This window comes from Spermophilus citellus, assembly GCF_964194105.1.
Source record: "Spermophilus citellus genome assembly, chromosome: 3".
NCBI lineage: Eukaryota > Metazoa > Chordata > Mammalia > Rodentia > Sciuridae > Spermophilus > Spermophilus citellus.
The window spans coordinates 146,978,369-146,996,400 of record NC_138184.1 but is presented as its reverse complement, the minus strand read 5'-3'; the positions used below and the strand labels follow the sequence as shown (position 1 = coordinate 146,996,400).

At 39.7% G+C, this 18,032-nt stretch overlaps 1 protein-coding gene across 3 annotated transcripts in view; it reads right to left on the bottom strand.

Annotated features, from left to right (window-relative positions):
* The window catches only part of OSBPL3 (oxysterol binding protein like 3), a 187,029-nt gene that overhangs the window by 88,077 nt on the left and 80,920 nt on the right, over positions 1 to 18,032 (bottom strand). For all 3 annotated transcript variants that reach the window (XM_081285669.1, XM_081285671.1, XM_081285670.1), the window contains exon 2: positions 10,209 to 10,442. In XM_081285669.1, the coding sequence (XP_081141795.1) occupies positions 10,209 to 10,301 (93 nt within the window). In that variant the 5' untranslated portion in view covers positions 10,302 to 10,442. The remainder of the gene's footprint in view (positions 1 to 10,208; positions 10,443 to 18,032) is intronic.

The following is an 18,032-nucleotide window of genomic DNA, read 5'->3' as shown; positions in this document are numbered from 1 at the left end:
CCAGCAGGCCTGATAGTATTAGCAATTGAAGAAGAAGAAGAAGAAGAAGAAGAAAAAGAAGAAGAAGAAGAAGCAGCAGCAGCAGCAACAACAACAACTTCATGAAGGGGAGGGGTGGTGTATGAGATGAACTTCAGTGCTTCTCAAATTGCAATATGCACCTAAATACCTGGACATCACATGCACATTTCCAATCAGAGGTGTGGGGAAGGGTGCTGAGGTTCTGCAACTGCTCCTGGATCCAAAGCCCACTGAAAGTAACCACATTCCAGAAGATCAGACTGTCTTGAAGAATTGGGATCTGACTTAGACTCCAAGGATAAAACCAGGACTAATGGGTGGGAGATATAAGGTCCTGAATTCCAGCTCTGCATAAGAGACTGACTATCTGATTACATTAGCTAATATGTCAAATAGCAGCATTAGCTTCAGTGTAGTAAGCTCAGGTACAATCTCTGATTTTAGGATCTAAGTGAGAAGATTCAAGAAAAGAAGAGACTGAACAATGAAGAGCCTGCTCAGATTTTGAAGGCCATGTGGGAAAGAGCAGCCACCATGTGCCAGGAGTTACTGTCCTTCCTCTCCCTTGTGCACAGAGATGTGGTTCCCTATACACACACACCAGAGCTGGGGAAACAAATATCCAGACGGCACAGGCCCCAAAGTGTTTCCAGTGTTCTTTCTTAATCAGTCACACCCCACAAACACTACTGCCTTAATTACTTATGTAATAGGAGAATATGCACTTGGTCTTTGGGGAAAATCTTGAGAAAGCACAGGAACGAGGAGAAGAAAAGAAGTCATTGCCAGATATCATTGACATGGATAATGACAATGGGGGGAAAAAACATGTGAGCTGCCAGGTCTCATGGAGTGCCACCTGAACTCCTTCCTATCCAGGGTTTCCAAATAAAAGAAAAAGGGCTTACTGCAACTGTTTTGATCATAGATGGTTTTATAATTAAAATAGTATTTATTTTAAAAAATTATCACACACACAATGACTATTTCTACCCTGTTGATGACTCTCACTCAGCATTTATGACTGTAATTACATTGGTATATTTTTAGGTTTCTCAGATATATCTGGAGGTTATTCAATTGTTAAATATTCCCCTAATGGTATCCAGCCCTTTAAGGCTATGAATAGCCTCTTCTATGCACTTTCTCCATCACTGGGTCCTCTGAAGAGCAGTAGCTTCTACTAAAGATGGAGACATCCAAACCATAAATTCCACTCCATACCTGGTAGCCATATAGTCCACTAGCGTGGTGATGGGGTCTCTGTAGTTGTGATTATGAGAGTGATGATAGTATTAAAAATAATGACTACTATTTATTAAACATTTTCTATGTGCCTCTGTGGTAATTATATAACCTGAGAGTATTATTATTCCCATTTTACAAATGAGAACACTGAAGTTCCAAAGTAGCTTGTACAAGATTACTAATTATTAAGTGGTAGAAACCATCTGTGGACAGGGTCTAGACCACACAGAGAACCTCTCAGACAAACGTCCACTCTGGATAGATAGATCACCTAGAAGTACATGGACATGGTAGAGTCCCTCTAGGGGCATCTGCCCACCTCAGTCCCACCCAGCACAACTCTCTCTCTCTCCCCAGTGGAAGAAATCTGACTCTCAATAAGATGATGATGACAGGAAAATGCTGTCTACCACTGGACTCAAGGGTCTCTTCTGGATTGTTTTTTGCTTCAAGGCATACTATAATGATTGCCTCTGCCCCCCACCATAGAGTTACAGAATACTTGTTTTGAACCTCAGAGTTTGAAAGAGATATGTAACTCATCTATCCAGATTTTTTCATTTTAGAAATGAGTAAATCTAAGCAAAATGATTTGCTTTGGACCACAAAATTAGGCGAGGGGCTTCTGAGAGCCAGAATTCCAAGGCTTCCGATTCCAACTCAACACCCCTCCTGGATCCCTAAGACTGACTTCTTTCCACAGGGGCACCTACCTGTGCAGGAAAGTCTGGGCCAATGCACCACACCTGGGTGTGTGCCACATGAGGACAGGGACTTGCCAATCCCAATACCTGTGTGAATGTGTCAGGGGCCAGAGGGGAGAAGGAGGGGATATTTTTGCTTTTTATATCTTCCAGCACTGTTTTAATATTTTACCTTTAATGCCTTTTATTTTAAAAAGTAGAATCTTTTAGTGGCACACTGGAGGGCCCTGCCCTTTGGTGTTTGAGCACTGGAGCAAAATACAGACTTTGTACTGTGATAAAACACTTTCACACTCCACTTACGGGGCTCTTAGAACCAAGAAAACTCACTCCCTCGGTGGATGGTACCAGCTGATAACAGTGTGTGCTCAAAACTACTTTTCCAGAGCTGAAATTTACAATCAAAGTAGGCACACATGCTGCATGATAATGCACATATGATTAGGTGATTTGTTTTTACAGAACTCTGAAATAACTGGTTCTCATAATGAGAACTTAGTGACAGGTTAAGATCTAGCAAAATCTTATAAATCAAAGAAGGAATGATTTTAGCATTAGGTCGGGTACAGTCCAGATTGTAACTGGCTTCTCCTTAAGGGGGAAGTCCCTACTTGAAGGTCTAAAGCTCAGCATAGAGACACAAAGATGTAAACCCAGTTGCCAAAGAAGCTAGTAAATGTTAAAAATAAAAAGACATCCCAAGTTGAAATTTGTGAGTTCCAAATGGGAGATTCAAACAAAGCTGGTGCTAGAACTCAGGAGGGCACAATTCTCAAGGCTATGTCCCCCTTAGCTAGGACTAAGGGCTCAAGCTGGGACTCAGAAAGACTGACACAGAGTGAGAAGTAGAGTGTGTCCAATTCCTGAGGCTACCCTGACAAAAGACCACAAACCTGATGGTTTAAAACAACAGCAGTTTATTATTAGTCTAGAGGCCAAAAATCCTACAACAAGGTATTGCAGAACTATGATCCTTTTCAGGATCTGGGGAGATTTGTTCCCTTGACTCTTGCAATTTCTGGTGGCTCTTGGCATTCTGTGGTGTACCTTGGCCTTTAGCTGGTACTCCAGATGACCTCTGCCTCTGACATCTTCATACCACCTTCTCCTCTGTGTTCATTTCCTCCTGTGCATATTTCTTACAAGACTTATCAATAAGGCCACCTGGATAATTCAGAATCCTCGAGATCCATAAGTTAGTTACACCTGCAAAGGCCCTTGGATTCTGGGAATGAATATGTGGGTGGACCTTCTGGTGGATACCTTTCAGCTCACTTCGGGCAAGAGAGAACATGAGGCAGAGATATGACAGGAATGTGACTCTCTTTAGCTTGTGTACAAGTGCAGAGGGAAATAGCTGGACTTAGTGGTCAGGCGAGGGTGTAGGCCTTAGCGGGATGTCGATAATTCTAGGGATCTTGTGTTTGGCCTCTGTCCTATTTACACTGTCACTTCTGGGTTGCTAGCATTTTAGTATTATCAAATCACTACAGTGAACTTTCCCTTCCCCAGGAAAGAACTGTTGAGTCAGTTCAGCTCACATTTGCCCACAGCTGCTCAAGAGCATTCCAGTAACCGCACAGCTGGTAAGTCACACTGCCCACCAAAACATCTGGATCAGGATCCTTCCTTCCTGCATCCTGCACCATGGCCACTGCCAACCATGAACAGGTATGTTCATTTTCTTGAAGCACCTAATGTAGTTTTTATCAAAGTAATATTTTTAAAATGCACCCAAATATATATTTGCAGCTTGTTATTCTAGAACTGCAGAATAGTACAGACAGTGCGGCAGCTTCCAGAGGTATTTTAGAAGTTCATTTCTCCTGCTCTTCCAAGCGGGAATGGAGCTGACAGTCGGTTGTTTGTGGACTTGGGAAAGAACAAAGACACCCTGACAACTCAAATATGTCACTTCAGCTGATGCTTTAACCTCTTCCAATGTCAAATGTTGCTTCTTTATAAAACTTAATGTGGAAATACATTGAGAAGTGAGCCTTATTTCTTTGCCCTTCCTCCCTCTAGGGTACAATGTTACAACCAGAGGAATAGAGAAAAGGTCGGCAGTCAGGAGTAAAAAGCCCATAAAAGGAGAAATGGGAAAACTAAGACAGAAGTATGTAGTTAATTCTTCTCTGATGGGTCCACCAGAAAAATCTCCAGGCAATAGGAAGCCACAGACTGCTCCACTCATTCATGTTAGTCTTGACCCTGCATTCAAAGAGGTGCTGGCTGATGGAGTCTTGTCTAAATGCTTATTTATATAAGGAACAAGGAACTGAAATTAGCTTCTGAAGAAGCTTTCTAAGCTCTTAAAAAGCAAAAACAAAAACAAACAAAAAACAATCCAGTGACCACCAATAGGACAGTAGCTTGGTTCCCCACCACTTATCAGTCATGTGACTCTGAACACATCAGTTCCTATCTCTGAGCCATATTTTCTTTCCATGGTATAGAAAACAATGCAGCCTGGTTGGGTTGATTTAACACTCTGAAGGATGGTGTGAAAGGATCTGAGGAGCTGTAAAAATGCAATCAGATGGTTTTAACTTTTAGTGTCCCTTGCAGACTCTTCCTCTCAGTGCAGCCTGGACACAGGCCAAATTGCCTCTGCAGGTGCCACCCACCTCACAGCCAGAGGAGGCAACAAGGAAGCAGTCACCTGCAGGGCTGTTTGAGGACTCCCCTGATGGAGGGTGAATAGTTTGTCACACACTTCCATAGACTTCCTACATGTAGACCCTGTTCTAACTAAGCAATATGCACAAACTTACATGGAAGCAAAGCACGGAAGGGGTATGTAATCTGCTCAAGGACAACCATCTTATAAACAGCCAAGGATTGAATTCACATTGGCTGGCTCCAGAAGTCATGCTTGCTGTCTTCATCTTCCATGACCTTCAACTGTAGTGTGAACATGGTTTGTCCCCTCTGAAGCTCTGGTTAACATTTGATTGTCATTATGGCAGTGTAGGGAAATGGGCCTTTAAAAGGTGATTAGGTCCTTAAGAGGGATTAATGTCTTTTGCTTCAGGAGTGAGTTCTCTCTTCCAAGCCCTGGATTAGTCACCTAAAGTGGGTTGTTACAAAGCAAGGCTGCCCCTTATGTTCCCTCTTCACTTTCTGCCATGAGTTAAAACAGGACAAGATCCTCATGAGAAGATGAGCACGTGCCAGCACCATGCTCCTAGACTTCCCAGTCTCCAGAACCAAAAGCCAAAATAAATTAATAATTAAATAAATCACCCAGTCTCAGGAATTTTGTTATAGCAACAGTCAATGAACTTAGACACCATCTTAGGACAAAGTGACAGTGATTCAGTTCATACTTAACAAAAGAAAGATGGTAAATTTCAGTATTTCCAAAGACATGATGAACTAAAAGGAAATCAATGGGACTAAGCATTTTTCAATTGACAGCTGAAAATATAAACACCTGAACATTACAGCTTTAATGCACTTTTCAAAACTTGGCAAATTCTCCCCCTTTCGACTCACCTGCCTTATGGATTCTGGCACTGAGCCTGGACTGGGTATGCTCTGCAGAGTGCAGCATAATTTAATTGCCTGCATAAGTAAATTTCCATCAGGTGACCCAGGGAGAGCTCAAATGCAACCTTCAGTTAGCCTAGGGAAAGCAGGGTGACAAGAGCGAACTACAGAACTTGTACAGAGACTTACCTAGCAAATCCCCTGAAATGGTAAGTGAAGCAGCTGTCAACTATGTTGGCAGGATTTACTTTCTGGTTTCTGATTTTCATGCCAAATGCTAACAAAACATAAAAAGAATGGTGCTCTCTTTACAACCCACAGTCTTTGAAATCAGAGCTGATTTCTTATTTGTAAAGATTTGTGCAGCTGCCCTGCCCTTTATAACTTCACATCTTCCTGCTCAGGGCCTTTTAATAGGTTCTGTCCAGATAATAGTTGAAGAAATAAAGCCCAGGGCTCTAGAACTCTTTCAGTATAGACCAACCATATTTGTTCATCTTTATGGAGCCTAATCTGGCTTCTGAAATGTGTTACTTTGAAAGTTCTAGGAAGGAAATGTAAGGAGGCAGGGGGAAAGAGACAAAAGGAAACTGCAATTACTCATATTGTATAGGTCCTTAAATAGCAATTCTTCCCACTCAGGTATCCCATAACCCACTTCCTATATCTACAGAGCTTCATGAATAGTAGTCTTTCTACCTAGCAACTGCATGCTGATTCATTCATTAACTTAACCCACAACTACTGAATGTCTCCTCTGTGCTAGCCTAGGTACTTTCATTTAGTTCTTTTTCTCCTTCAAGAAGCAAGATCCTTTAACATAGATATATGGATAGCACAATAGACATACATAAATGCATAGCACCTTTACATTATATGTGAAAAGATCTGGGGTAGGTACAAAGGACAAGTTCAAGTTCAATTCCAGAAAAGAAAGGACAAGGGAAAGTTTGGCTAACCCTGATCATTACCTGGCTGTGCTGGGTGAGAATTTAAGAAAAATTATTTAAAAAGAAAAACCTTTCATGCACATGATGTTTTAAGTTTGGGCATGTAGTGTACCTTCTTAACTTCCACCTCCATTCCAAACACAGTGAAAATATATATAAAGTTACAAGCACCTGGGGATCTTCCATGTTTGTATGATAAAAAACTAGACTACATATCTTCAAAGAAAATGTGATTTGTACCCACACACACACAATCACATAGAGAGTTTATTACTGAGCCTTAAAAAAGAAGGAAATCTTGTCATTTGTGACAACATGGATGAACTTGGGGAACATTATCTGAAGAGAAATAAGCCAGGTACAGAAAAACAAATACTGCAAGATCTCACTTATAATGTGGAATTTAAACAAGTTGAACTCAGAGAGTCAGACAGTAGGGTGATGTTCCCAGGAACCAGGGGCTGGAAAAATGGGGAGATGGCCAAAAGGTTCAAAGTTCCAGTTAAACAGCAAGAATAAATTCTGGAGATTTACTCTACATCATAGTTCCTGTAGATAATAACACTGTGTTCTATGCACTTATCCCTGCAGATTCTGCATCTCTGGCTTCAACAAACGACAGACTGAAAATATTTGAAAAGAAAAATTGTCTGAAAACACACAGACGTTTTTCTTGTCTTCATTCCCTAAACAATACAGCCTAGCAACTGTTTATACAGAACTTATATCACACTAGATATTATAAGTAATTAGAGATGATTTAAAGTACCCAAGAAGATGTGCTCAAGCTATAAGCAAATATTATGCCATTTTATACCAGGGGCTTGAGCAGCCTCAGATTTTGGTATCTGTGGGGTTTTGGAATCAATACTCCTGTGGATACTAACTGTATTTGAAATTTGCTATGAGAGTAGATCTTCAACGTCCTTACCTCAGACACACACAAATAAAACTATGTGAGGTGATGGATACATTAATTAGCTTGACTATGTTGTCATTTCACAAGTTATACACATATCAAAACAACATGCATACACTGTAAATATACACAATTTTTATTTGTCAATTATACTTTAATAAAACTGGAAGGAAAAGATCATGACAAAATAGTTAAACATCTCCATGAAGTAGAAAACAAATAGAAATGTAGTAGGCAGGGGTATTCGATAGCTTATTTCTGTGGACCAACAGGGCTAAAAATGTCCCCAGGAAAAGGTTCAGACTCACCACCAGAATTCAATGAAGAGGGAAGCCCCTCACCACAGTGAAAGAGGGCTTTAAAACTCTGCTTGCCCAGGGAGGTGGGAGGAGGCAGATAGTCTCTCAACCAGACCTGGGCCACGCTGACTACTGGCCTGGTGTTTGACCTTGAATAGTCCATCACCACCGTGGAAGAGCAAGCCCTGGCTGCAAGCATAAGACTGGGTTCTGGACCAAGGTTCTTGCAGGTAGGATACAGGCAACATCAAATCCCTAAATGGGTCAGGGTGAGTGCATTGAAAGAAGCCATAGGAAACAAACATAAGATAAGGCTCTCACAGTAATTCCAAAGCACATAAGAAAAACTAACACCACAAACCACGGCCAATAAAAATCAACATCAGACGAATCCCCTTCAGCCGAAAGGAAAAGAGCACCCTGGAAATGACTTTACACTGGCGTTTTAAAACCTAGGAGGAAGTTGTACAGATAATATTCAGCTATGTTTTAACACTCCTCAAATTAAATTTCTTACTATGGAAATTTTGAATTTTTACACATATAACTTGTACTTTCCAGTGACGTGGCTGGAAACACAGTGTCATCACCATATTTAACAACCAAAAGACCACCAGCTTCGGCTGTGTTCACTCAGAGTGGTAGCGAGAACTTGTGAGGTCCCTGTACCCTGCGACAGGCTGAAGGACAATCAGAATCTCAACCCAGCCCTAGGTGGAATTGACATGGTCTGCCAAGGTGCCCATGTAGGGGAAAACTCAAGTCTATCCTGGGCCAGAACACTCTTCATTAACAGAGGCTAGGACAGCAGATGGCCCAAGTAAATGGCTCCTAAAAATTAAACATGAGCATTATAACTAAATTCAGACTAAAGAGGAATTAAACATTAAATTCTCTACCTTCTCTGCCACACACGAAATATAAGTGTTTACATTTATATTGCAATATCACATTCATATTAAAGTGGGAGATCTTAAATATAGAAGATGACCATTGGATGAATCATTGACCAAACCTTCAAAATCAGAAAAAAGTTGAGTCATCAAGCATACCTCTTTTTACCCTTTGTGATATATTTTTTACCCTTTATGATATAACCTCAAAAAAAAAAAAACAAAAGAAAGAAATATGAAAACCAAATTGCTTTCAAACACACTGAAAAAAGTTCCAGTAGTATCGAGCCTAAGAATGTCATGGAAGGGCTCCAACTCCTCTGGTATTATCAGCACCTGCTACTTCTCTCCCTTTATCAAAGGACACAATAGATGCTACTAGGAGTAAAGGGAATGGGGTGGATAAGGGAAATCACACATTCTGCTCTAATCCCAACCAGAATTTTGGCTCAGGGAGAGAAAAACCCTGTGGAAGTTGGCAAAGCAGGTAAGCATAGTTAGTTTCATGAAAATTGAACTCCAGAGAGCCCTGGGGCATTAGCCAGTGACTAAATTTAGTCTTTTTTTCAAACACAGACAAATTTACCAAAATGCTCTTCTAAATCCCTCAAAGGAGATCTTGGAGGGCTCCCCAGTGTCAAGTCCATAGCAAACTCTAATTTGCTTAGAATCAGGGATTCGTGGGTAGCAAGTCCCCTGTCCCAGGCAATGTTCAAATGGAAAGACCCATGCTGATGTGACATAAAAGTATGGACGTGCCTGAGGTGGGAGGCTGTTCAATTGTAGCTTTTAAGTCTGGAAGTGAGCATGCTTGGCGAATTGTTAGGCCAGAATTTCCCATGGGGCAAAAGCAATGCCAACAGAGCCAGAGCACTAAAAAGGCTCGGAGACTCCTCAGGTTGTAAATCCAGCATTTTGGCAGCCTCCTCTCTCTCTATGTATGTGAAGGAGAAAGACTCATATGATTAATGTGCATTTGCTGCCTTTGATCAAAAACCAGCAGATCTTGCCAGCAGATATTTATTAGAAAGAAAACCAAGAAACATCATAAGAATTACCTGACAGTTATTTAGGGGTTAATTATTCAGTCCTCTGTTTTTGTGTGTTCTTTCTCCTACTTAATTCCTTTTGACCATTTTTTTTTTCTGTTGATTAGGTTCCCTCAACTCACTAGTAAAGTAAATCAAATGAGTCTTAGAGTTATCGTGGGCAGTCTGTGGTTACAAGCTGTCATAAAAGGTTTGGTGAGGGGAAGGAAGTGGGGGGTGGATATTAAAATTACTGGAAAAGTGATTATTGTTTATCTTGGTTAGCAGGGTATACAGTGGGGCTCTGGGGCCCAACACAACCTTGGTTTTTCATGTGCTCTTTACTAGCTGTGTGTCCCTGGGCAAGTAACCTGGTCTGAGTCAGCTTCCTCATGGGACAAATGAGAATATTAATACTTACATTGGTGGGCAGTTGTAAAGATTGAATAAAATAATACAAAGAGCCGAGGAGAGTTCTTTCCACCAGCTAGGCACACAAGCTTAATGATTCAAGTTGTGTAGAATTTACTCTCCTCACACAGTGAACAAGAAAACAAATATTCCTAAACTGAGAAAAGGATTTCCCAAGCAAATGTACACATTTTAACACATTAAACTTCCTGGTGATTTAAATGTGCAAGAGTCAAACTTTACCTGTCGACTTCCCTGCTTGGAGGAGCAGCTACTTGTGCTCCTTGAAGGTGAGACCAATTTCTGGGACACACCAAGGTTCTTTTCATCACTCATTGTCAGTCACTTGGGCTCAATGCAATCAAAATGCCATCAGAAGACAGAGGAGTTGAGAGGTTGGAGGTCCCACACAGGTAGATAGGTCAGCTCTTATCCAGTATGTTCAAAAAGCATTTTTAGATGGCCCAGAGGAAATCCCTAAAACCAAAAGAAAAGCAATTAGAGAGAAGTCAGAGACCTAAATGTCTTCTCTAATAAATCATGTAAGTGTCTTCATATTACACATTACAAAGCCTTGATGCTTAGGTACAGGCTATCAAGGAAAAATGTTTCACACTTTCCTCTTATTGGTAATTTTGTATAGGTGGTTCTTCATGTAGTTCTGTAAGACGACAGGCTTAAGAAGGTTAATATGGAAATTTGAGACACATACAAAATCAGTATCATAAAAAATCCCAAGCCACAATGAGACATCACTTCACATCTACTATGATAGCTATAATTTTAAAAAGAAAGATAAAAACCAGTGTTGGGAAGGGTGTGGCGAAATTGGAACTCTTAGGTATTGCTGGTGGGGACAGAAATTGGTACATCTATAGCAAAAAATAGTTTGGTGGTTACTTAAAAATGTAAACATAGAATTATCATATGATCCAGAAAGTCCATGTCTAGGTATGTATCCAAAAAACCTCAAAACAGGAATTCAAACAAAAACTTGTAGACTACTTCTCATGGCCACGTTATTCACAATAGCCAAATGTGGAAATGATCCAAACGTACATCAAATGATGAATGAGGAACTAAATCTGGGAAAGTCATACAATGTAAAATTATTCAGATATTGAAAGGATACACATTCTAACTCAGGTGAACCTTGAAACACCATGCTCAATGAAACAAGCCTGACACAAAAGACTACATATTACATGTTTCTATTTATATGACATATCCAGAGTCAGCAATCTGTAGAGACAGGGTGATTAGTGGTCACATGGATGTATGTGGGGGGGTGTGATGACGGCTTACTGGAGTTTCCTTTGGGGATGATGAAAATGTTCTTGAAATACATAGTTGTGGCAGGTGAACAATATTGTAATAGTACTAAGTGTCACTAAATTATACCCTTGAAAGTTGTTGAAAAGATGAATTTAACATTGGGCACATGAAACTACAATTTTAAAAAATCCCTGTGTTTTCAGAGAAAAACCCACATAAATACAGTTATCTTATATTAGACAAAGGCATCAAAAACATACATTGGAGAAAAGATAGCCTCTTCAACAAATGGTTCTGGGACAACTGGAAATCCATATGCAACAAAATGAAATTAAGCCCCTATCTCTAACCTTGCACAAAACTCAAAGTGGATCAAAGACCTACAAATCAAACCAGAGACACTACCCAAATCTCCATCATGTCAGATTAGGTCCCCCACTTAAGACTCCTATAGCGCAAGAATTAAAATCAAGAATCAATAAATGGGATGGATCCAAACCAAAAAGCTTCTTCTCAGCAAAAGAAACAATCAGTGAAGTGAATAGAGAGTCTACAGAATGGGAGCAAGTTTTTATCACATGCACATCAGATAGAGCACTAATCTCTAGGATATGTAAAGAACTCAAAAATCTTAACACCAAGAAAACAAATAACCCAATCAATAAATGGGCCAAGGACCTAAACAGACACTTCTCAGAAGATGATATACAATCAATCAACAAATATATGAAAAAATATTCAATATCTTTAGCAATTAGAGAAATGCAAATCAAAACTACTCTAAAATTTCATCTCACTCCAGTCAGAATGACAGCTATTTAAGAATACAAACAACAAGAAGTGTTGGTGAGGATGTGGGGAAAAAGATTCACTCATACATTGCTGGTGGGACTGCAAATTGGTGCAGCTAATATGGAAAGCAATATGGATATTCCTTGGAAAACTGGGAATGGAACCACCATTTGACCCAGCTATCCCACTCCTCAGTTTATACTCAAAAGACTTAAAAACAGCATACTACAGGGACACAACCACATCAATGTTTATAGCAGCACAATTCACAATAAATAAATTGTGGAACCAAACCTAGATACCCTTCAGTAGATGAATGGATAAAGAAAATGTGTATATATACACAATGAAATATTACTCAGCATTAAAAGAGAATAAAATCATGGAATTGACAGGTAAATAGATGGAGTTGGAGAATATAATGCAAAGTGAAGTAAGCCAATCCCAAAAAACCAAATACCGAATGTTTTCTCTGATATAAAGATGCCGATTAATAATGGAGATGGGGGGCAGAGCATGGAGGAATACACAAACTTCAGATAGCGCAAAGGGAATGGAGGGGAAGGGAGGGGGCATGGAGGTAGGAAAGATGGTGGAATGAGATGGACATCTTTACCCTAAGTACATGTATGAACACATGAATGGTGTGACTCTTTGTGTTCAACCAGAGACATGAAAAATTGTGCTCTATTTGTGCAATATGAATCGAATTGCAATCTGATGTCATATATAACAAATTAGAATAAATAAAATAAAAAAATTTAAAACAACAAGCAAGAACATTTAAAAAAAATTTTTTTGAAACAAAACAAAATCCCTGTGCTTTGGAGATATGTTCTCCCAAAGGCTTTTCTTCTAGAAAAAAAATCTGTAACATGATATAACAAAAACTGTGGGGATAAGCAGAAATTTCCACATCTATTAGCATATCAATAATTAAAAGAATGACTATTGACTCCATACAACCTACTGCCAAGCACTACATTAAGGACTCCCACAAATGCTGTTTCATTTAACCAACAGGCTGATGGGAGAATATTATCTCTATATGGAGAAGACAATTGAGTCTCTGTGAAATTGTCATCTGCCCAATCACACAGCTGGCTAGAGGCTGAATCAGGGCACTATCCTAGTTCTTTAACCATGGTCCTGGAAACTGGCAAGCCCCAAATTAGCCAGGTATGGTGATAACAGCTGTTACCCCATCTTGGAGACCTGGAAGCTGGGGAGAAAAATATAGGAGGGAGAATATCATGAGCCAGAGGCAACCCCCCCACCCCTGCCTAATTCCTTTCTATAGCACAATACTAACCTCCCAGATGGCAACCTGGGGTGGCAAAGGCAGTGACCAGGAAGGACAGGGAATACCCCTTACAAGTGGTCACCTGGGCCACTACCTGCCACCTCTGCAGATCTCAGAGTCTTATCTGATGGAGGCCTTCTCGGTTATCAGAGAGGGGAAACCCCAGAATTACCACCTCCATCCACAATGTAAGGGTTAAGGGTAACTAATATATTTAGTTTTGGCTTCAGAAGGCCAGGGATATTTATTTAACACACTAAGTTCCAGTAAGTTCTACAACTTTCCCATGCATATTAATAATGCTAAAAGAAATTTATTTAATCCATCCAGTTACTGTGTTCACTGAGTGTAATTTTAAAAGAAGAGCCAGGGGCAGTGGTGCAGCCTGTAATCCCAACAGTTTGGAAGGCTGAGGCAGGAGGATCGCAAGTTCAAAGCCAGCCTCAGCAACTTATTGAGGCCCTATGCAACATAGTGAGACCCTGCCTCAAAAAAATAAAAAGGGCTGGAGATATAGCTTAGTGGTTGATCACCCTGGGTTCAATCGCCAGTACCTAAATAAATAATATCAAATAACTGTCCAGGAACCGGCTAGTTAGATACCAAACTTTTGGTTAATTATTAAATACTAAAATCCCTATGCCTTCTCTGATATTTAGATCTTTAAAAATGAGTATGTTAAAGCCATAAGCTCAAACCAAAACAATGAGGAGAAATATCTAAATCTCAGAAAGAAAATTAAGGTACCTATAGCCATAGAAGTCCACTGCCATCTAACTCTCTCCAACAAACACCCCGTCAAACCTCCACCCCCACAATCTGTATCTATTACATGTTGGATCCAATCATAAATAAGAATAAAAGCAGCAAAGTAACGTCAGTCTCTCCATAAAGCAAGCTTTACTTATGAGAACATCACTAAGGGTACCTGAATTAGGAGCAAATTAATCTAGTTTAAAACTGATAAAAGAAGCTTCAAAGATATATTAATTTAATAACAGTGTTGGCTGCTGCTGTTGCAAGGAAGAGAAAAAACTTGAGAGAAACCATGAATGACTGAGAATGTGAGTGTGTGTGTGTGTGTGTATGTCTGCCACCATTGCTACAACATATACAAGGTGGATGAGGATTTCTGTTTGTGTGGGCAGGTTTTTTGTTTTGTTTTCTTTGCAGCTGAAGCTCTGATAAGGAAGAGTATGGGGCAAGAAGAGTGTGTGAATTATGAAACAGGGTGAGAGAACTGAGCAGTGAAGCGAAAGTCACAGGTATTCTGAAACTGTGCCAAAGCAGAAACAGCACAACTGCCACCCCCAAACCCTCCCTTAGAGGCAACTGATAAAAAGGGTCTTCTTTATCTCTTGGCCTTGCCAACTTCAGAGAGAATAACTACAAGGTTGTGCACAGGCCAAACTGGTACTCATCCAAGTTGGCATTTAGGGTTAAGGCCTCTGCCAGCACTGCAGCCTCCCTCTCCTCCTCCAGGGAAGCTCTTCCCATATCCATCTCCAGGGCAGAGCCCTGTATTATTGCCCAGGAAAATGCATCTATTTCAACCCCCAAATCTTTCTGCTAGTCTCATCATCAGAAATTTAGTTAAAATGGCCACATGAGGCCATTTTAAAGGGCAAAAGAAGTTGAGTGCCAGGAAAAGGTTACAATTAAATGGGGCAGAATAAAGAATGAGGGCAGCAGTAGCCCAAGTATGAGGTATCCCAGGCACCAAGGTGGCCACTAGGACACAGGCAGCCATTGAATCCACCATAGCAGACTTTGAAGGACAAAGGACTTGGCGGGAGTCCTCAAAAGAAGGGGTGTCTTCTATTCCAAGTAGCCATCTTCACTGTGCTAACCTAGAAAAATGATGATGACAACATTTCTTCAGAGGAGTGTGGGGACAGGATCCCAGGCCACTGATTCAGGGATCTAAGATGATGAGGTGAGTGCTTATGAAAGAGTGTGTGGTTCTCATCCCTGCCCAGTGACCCTTCAATGGCAAACCTCTAATTCAAGGAGTTTGCTGGTTTGAACAAAATAGAATAGCTTCCCTGCTCACAGACTGTGAATAACTTCAGGATGATAATTTATTTCCACCAGTCTTCTGAGGTATAACTTTGATATGGTAAAGTGCACAGCTCTTAAGTGCACATACATTTATGTACATTTTCAAGTGCATGACTACCTTCCTTCCAAATCAAATATATATATTTAAAAAAAAATCATTTACAGCTTCTCCAGACAGTTCCTGGACCAGCTGGGCTTTGCCCAGTAAATGTCTCCTGCAAGTCCTTGTTAATGTGCCTGGAGGGACTGAAAAGGTTTTATGGCTGCTTTTGTGCAATCTGTCTATTACAAGTATTTGATGTGTGGTGGAATTGAGTTTGGAGTCTTGCTTTTATGCCAACACAACACCAGGTTCAAGAGTAGAAGACTTATAACTATCCCTTTCCTCTAAATCTAGGAGGCTACCATGCCCAGTGTGAAAAACCAGAAGCACTTAGGCCAAGGCAAAATCCAGAGATGAACTGGGTCCTTTCTACCATTGACACCTTCACCTGTGGTAAGTGATGGGCCAGGCCCTGGTGAAACTTGGTGTTTCAGTTAAAAGACAATAGGCACAGACTTTCAAAGATCTACCATCCTGGGGCTCCCATTAGGGAAAGAGAATGGATTTCTATTTTTTAAAAAAATGGATATTGGTATTAGTTCTTTAAAGGTCTTGTAGAACTCGGCTGTGTATCCATCTGGTCCTGGGCTTTTCTTGGTATTTTTTCAAAGAACCAACTTTTTGTTCTGTTAATTTTTTCAATCGTTTCTTTTGTTTCAAGATTTTAGCTCTGATTTTAATTATTTCCTGTCTTCTGCTTTTGGTGTAGATTTGTTATTATTTTTCTAGGGCTTTGAGATGTAATGTTAGGTCATTTATTTGTTGACTTTTTCTTCCTTTAAGGAATGAACTCCATGCAATGAACTTTCCTAATACCAATACTCTTCAATTTATTTCAAGAAATAGAAAAAGAGGCAGCACTTCCGTCATGTTGGATTAGGCCCCAACTTCCTTAATGAGACTTCTATAGTGCAAGAATTAAAATCAAGAATCAATAAATGGGATGGATTCAAACTAAAAAGCCTCTTCTCAGCAAAAGAAATAATCAGTGAGGTGAACAGAGAGCCTACATCTTGGGAGCAAATTTTTACCTCTCAAACATCAGATAAAACACTAATCTCTAGGATATGTAAAGAACTCAAAAATCTTAACACCAAGAAAACAAACAACCCAATCAATAACTGGGCCAAGGACCTAAACACACTTCTCAGAAGATGATATATAATCAATCAGCAAATATATGAAAAAATGTTCAATATCTCTAGCAATTAGGGAAATGCAAATCAAAACCACTCTAAGATTTCATCTCACTCCAGTCAGAATGGCAGCTATTATGAATACAAAGAACAATAAGTGTTGGTGTGGATGTGGGGAAAAGGCACACTCATACACTGCTGGTGGGACTGCAAATTGGTGCAGCCCATAAATCCCCAAGGATTTAAAAACAGTATACTACAGGCACATAGCCACATCAAGGTTTATAGGAGCACAATTCACAAGAGCTAAATTGTGAAACCAACCTAGATGCCCTTCGGTAGATGAATGGATAAAAAAAATGTGGTATTTATATACAATGGAATATTACTCAGCAATAAAAGAGAATAAAATCATGGCATTTTCAGGTAAATGGATGGAGTTGGAGAAGATAATGCTAAGTGAAGTTAGCCAATCCCCCAAAACCAAATGCCGAATGTTTTCTCTGATATAAGGAGGCTGATTCATAGTGGGGTAGGGAGCAGGAGCATGGGAGGAATAGGCGAATTCTAGATAGGAGAGAGGGGTGGGAGGGGAAGGGAGGGGACATGGGGTTAGAAATGATGGTAGAATGTGATGGTCATGATTATCCAAAGTACATGTATGAAGACACGAATTGGTGTGAATTTACTTTGTATGCAACCAGAGATATAAAAAATTGTACTCTATATGTGTAATATGAATTGTAATGCATTCTGCTGTCATGTATAAATTTAAAAAAAATAATAAAAAAGATATAAAAATGGGGAAGAAAAAATGGCAATCAATGTATGGCACAGGTTGATTTTTAAGATTTTTTTTGTGATGAATGAAAAACATTTTATTCTGTTCAAAATAGACATCTGAGAGTTCTTAGTTATGGGCGCTTTAGGTAGGAGCTTAACCTGTATATCTGCAATTCAATCATAGTTGAGATGATTGAGATGATTTCTAAAATAATAATAATAATAATAATAATACCTGCAGTTACAAAAATCCAATTATCATGGTTAAAAGGATTACATTTTTCAGCACAAATGCAAACAAATATAACCTCCCTCTAATTATCAGACAGTATAAATTTTGTTAGTATATATTAGAGTTCTGACCTGTTTGATTTCTCCTGCCATTTCTGTGTTAAGATTTTTTTTAAATAGAAAGTTTCACTTAGAAGACACCATTTGGAAAAAGATGGAAAGAATAGATAGATAGATAGATATAGATATAGATAGATACATAGATATAGATATGCCACATATGTACATTGGGAAGGGGCCAGACCTGGTCTGAATTGGTGCTTCCTTATTACAAACTCTGCACCTTGACAAATGCACTGGTATCTTTTTTTCCTTTATAAAAT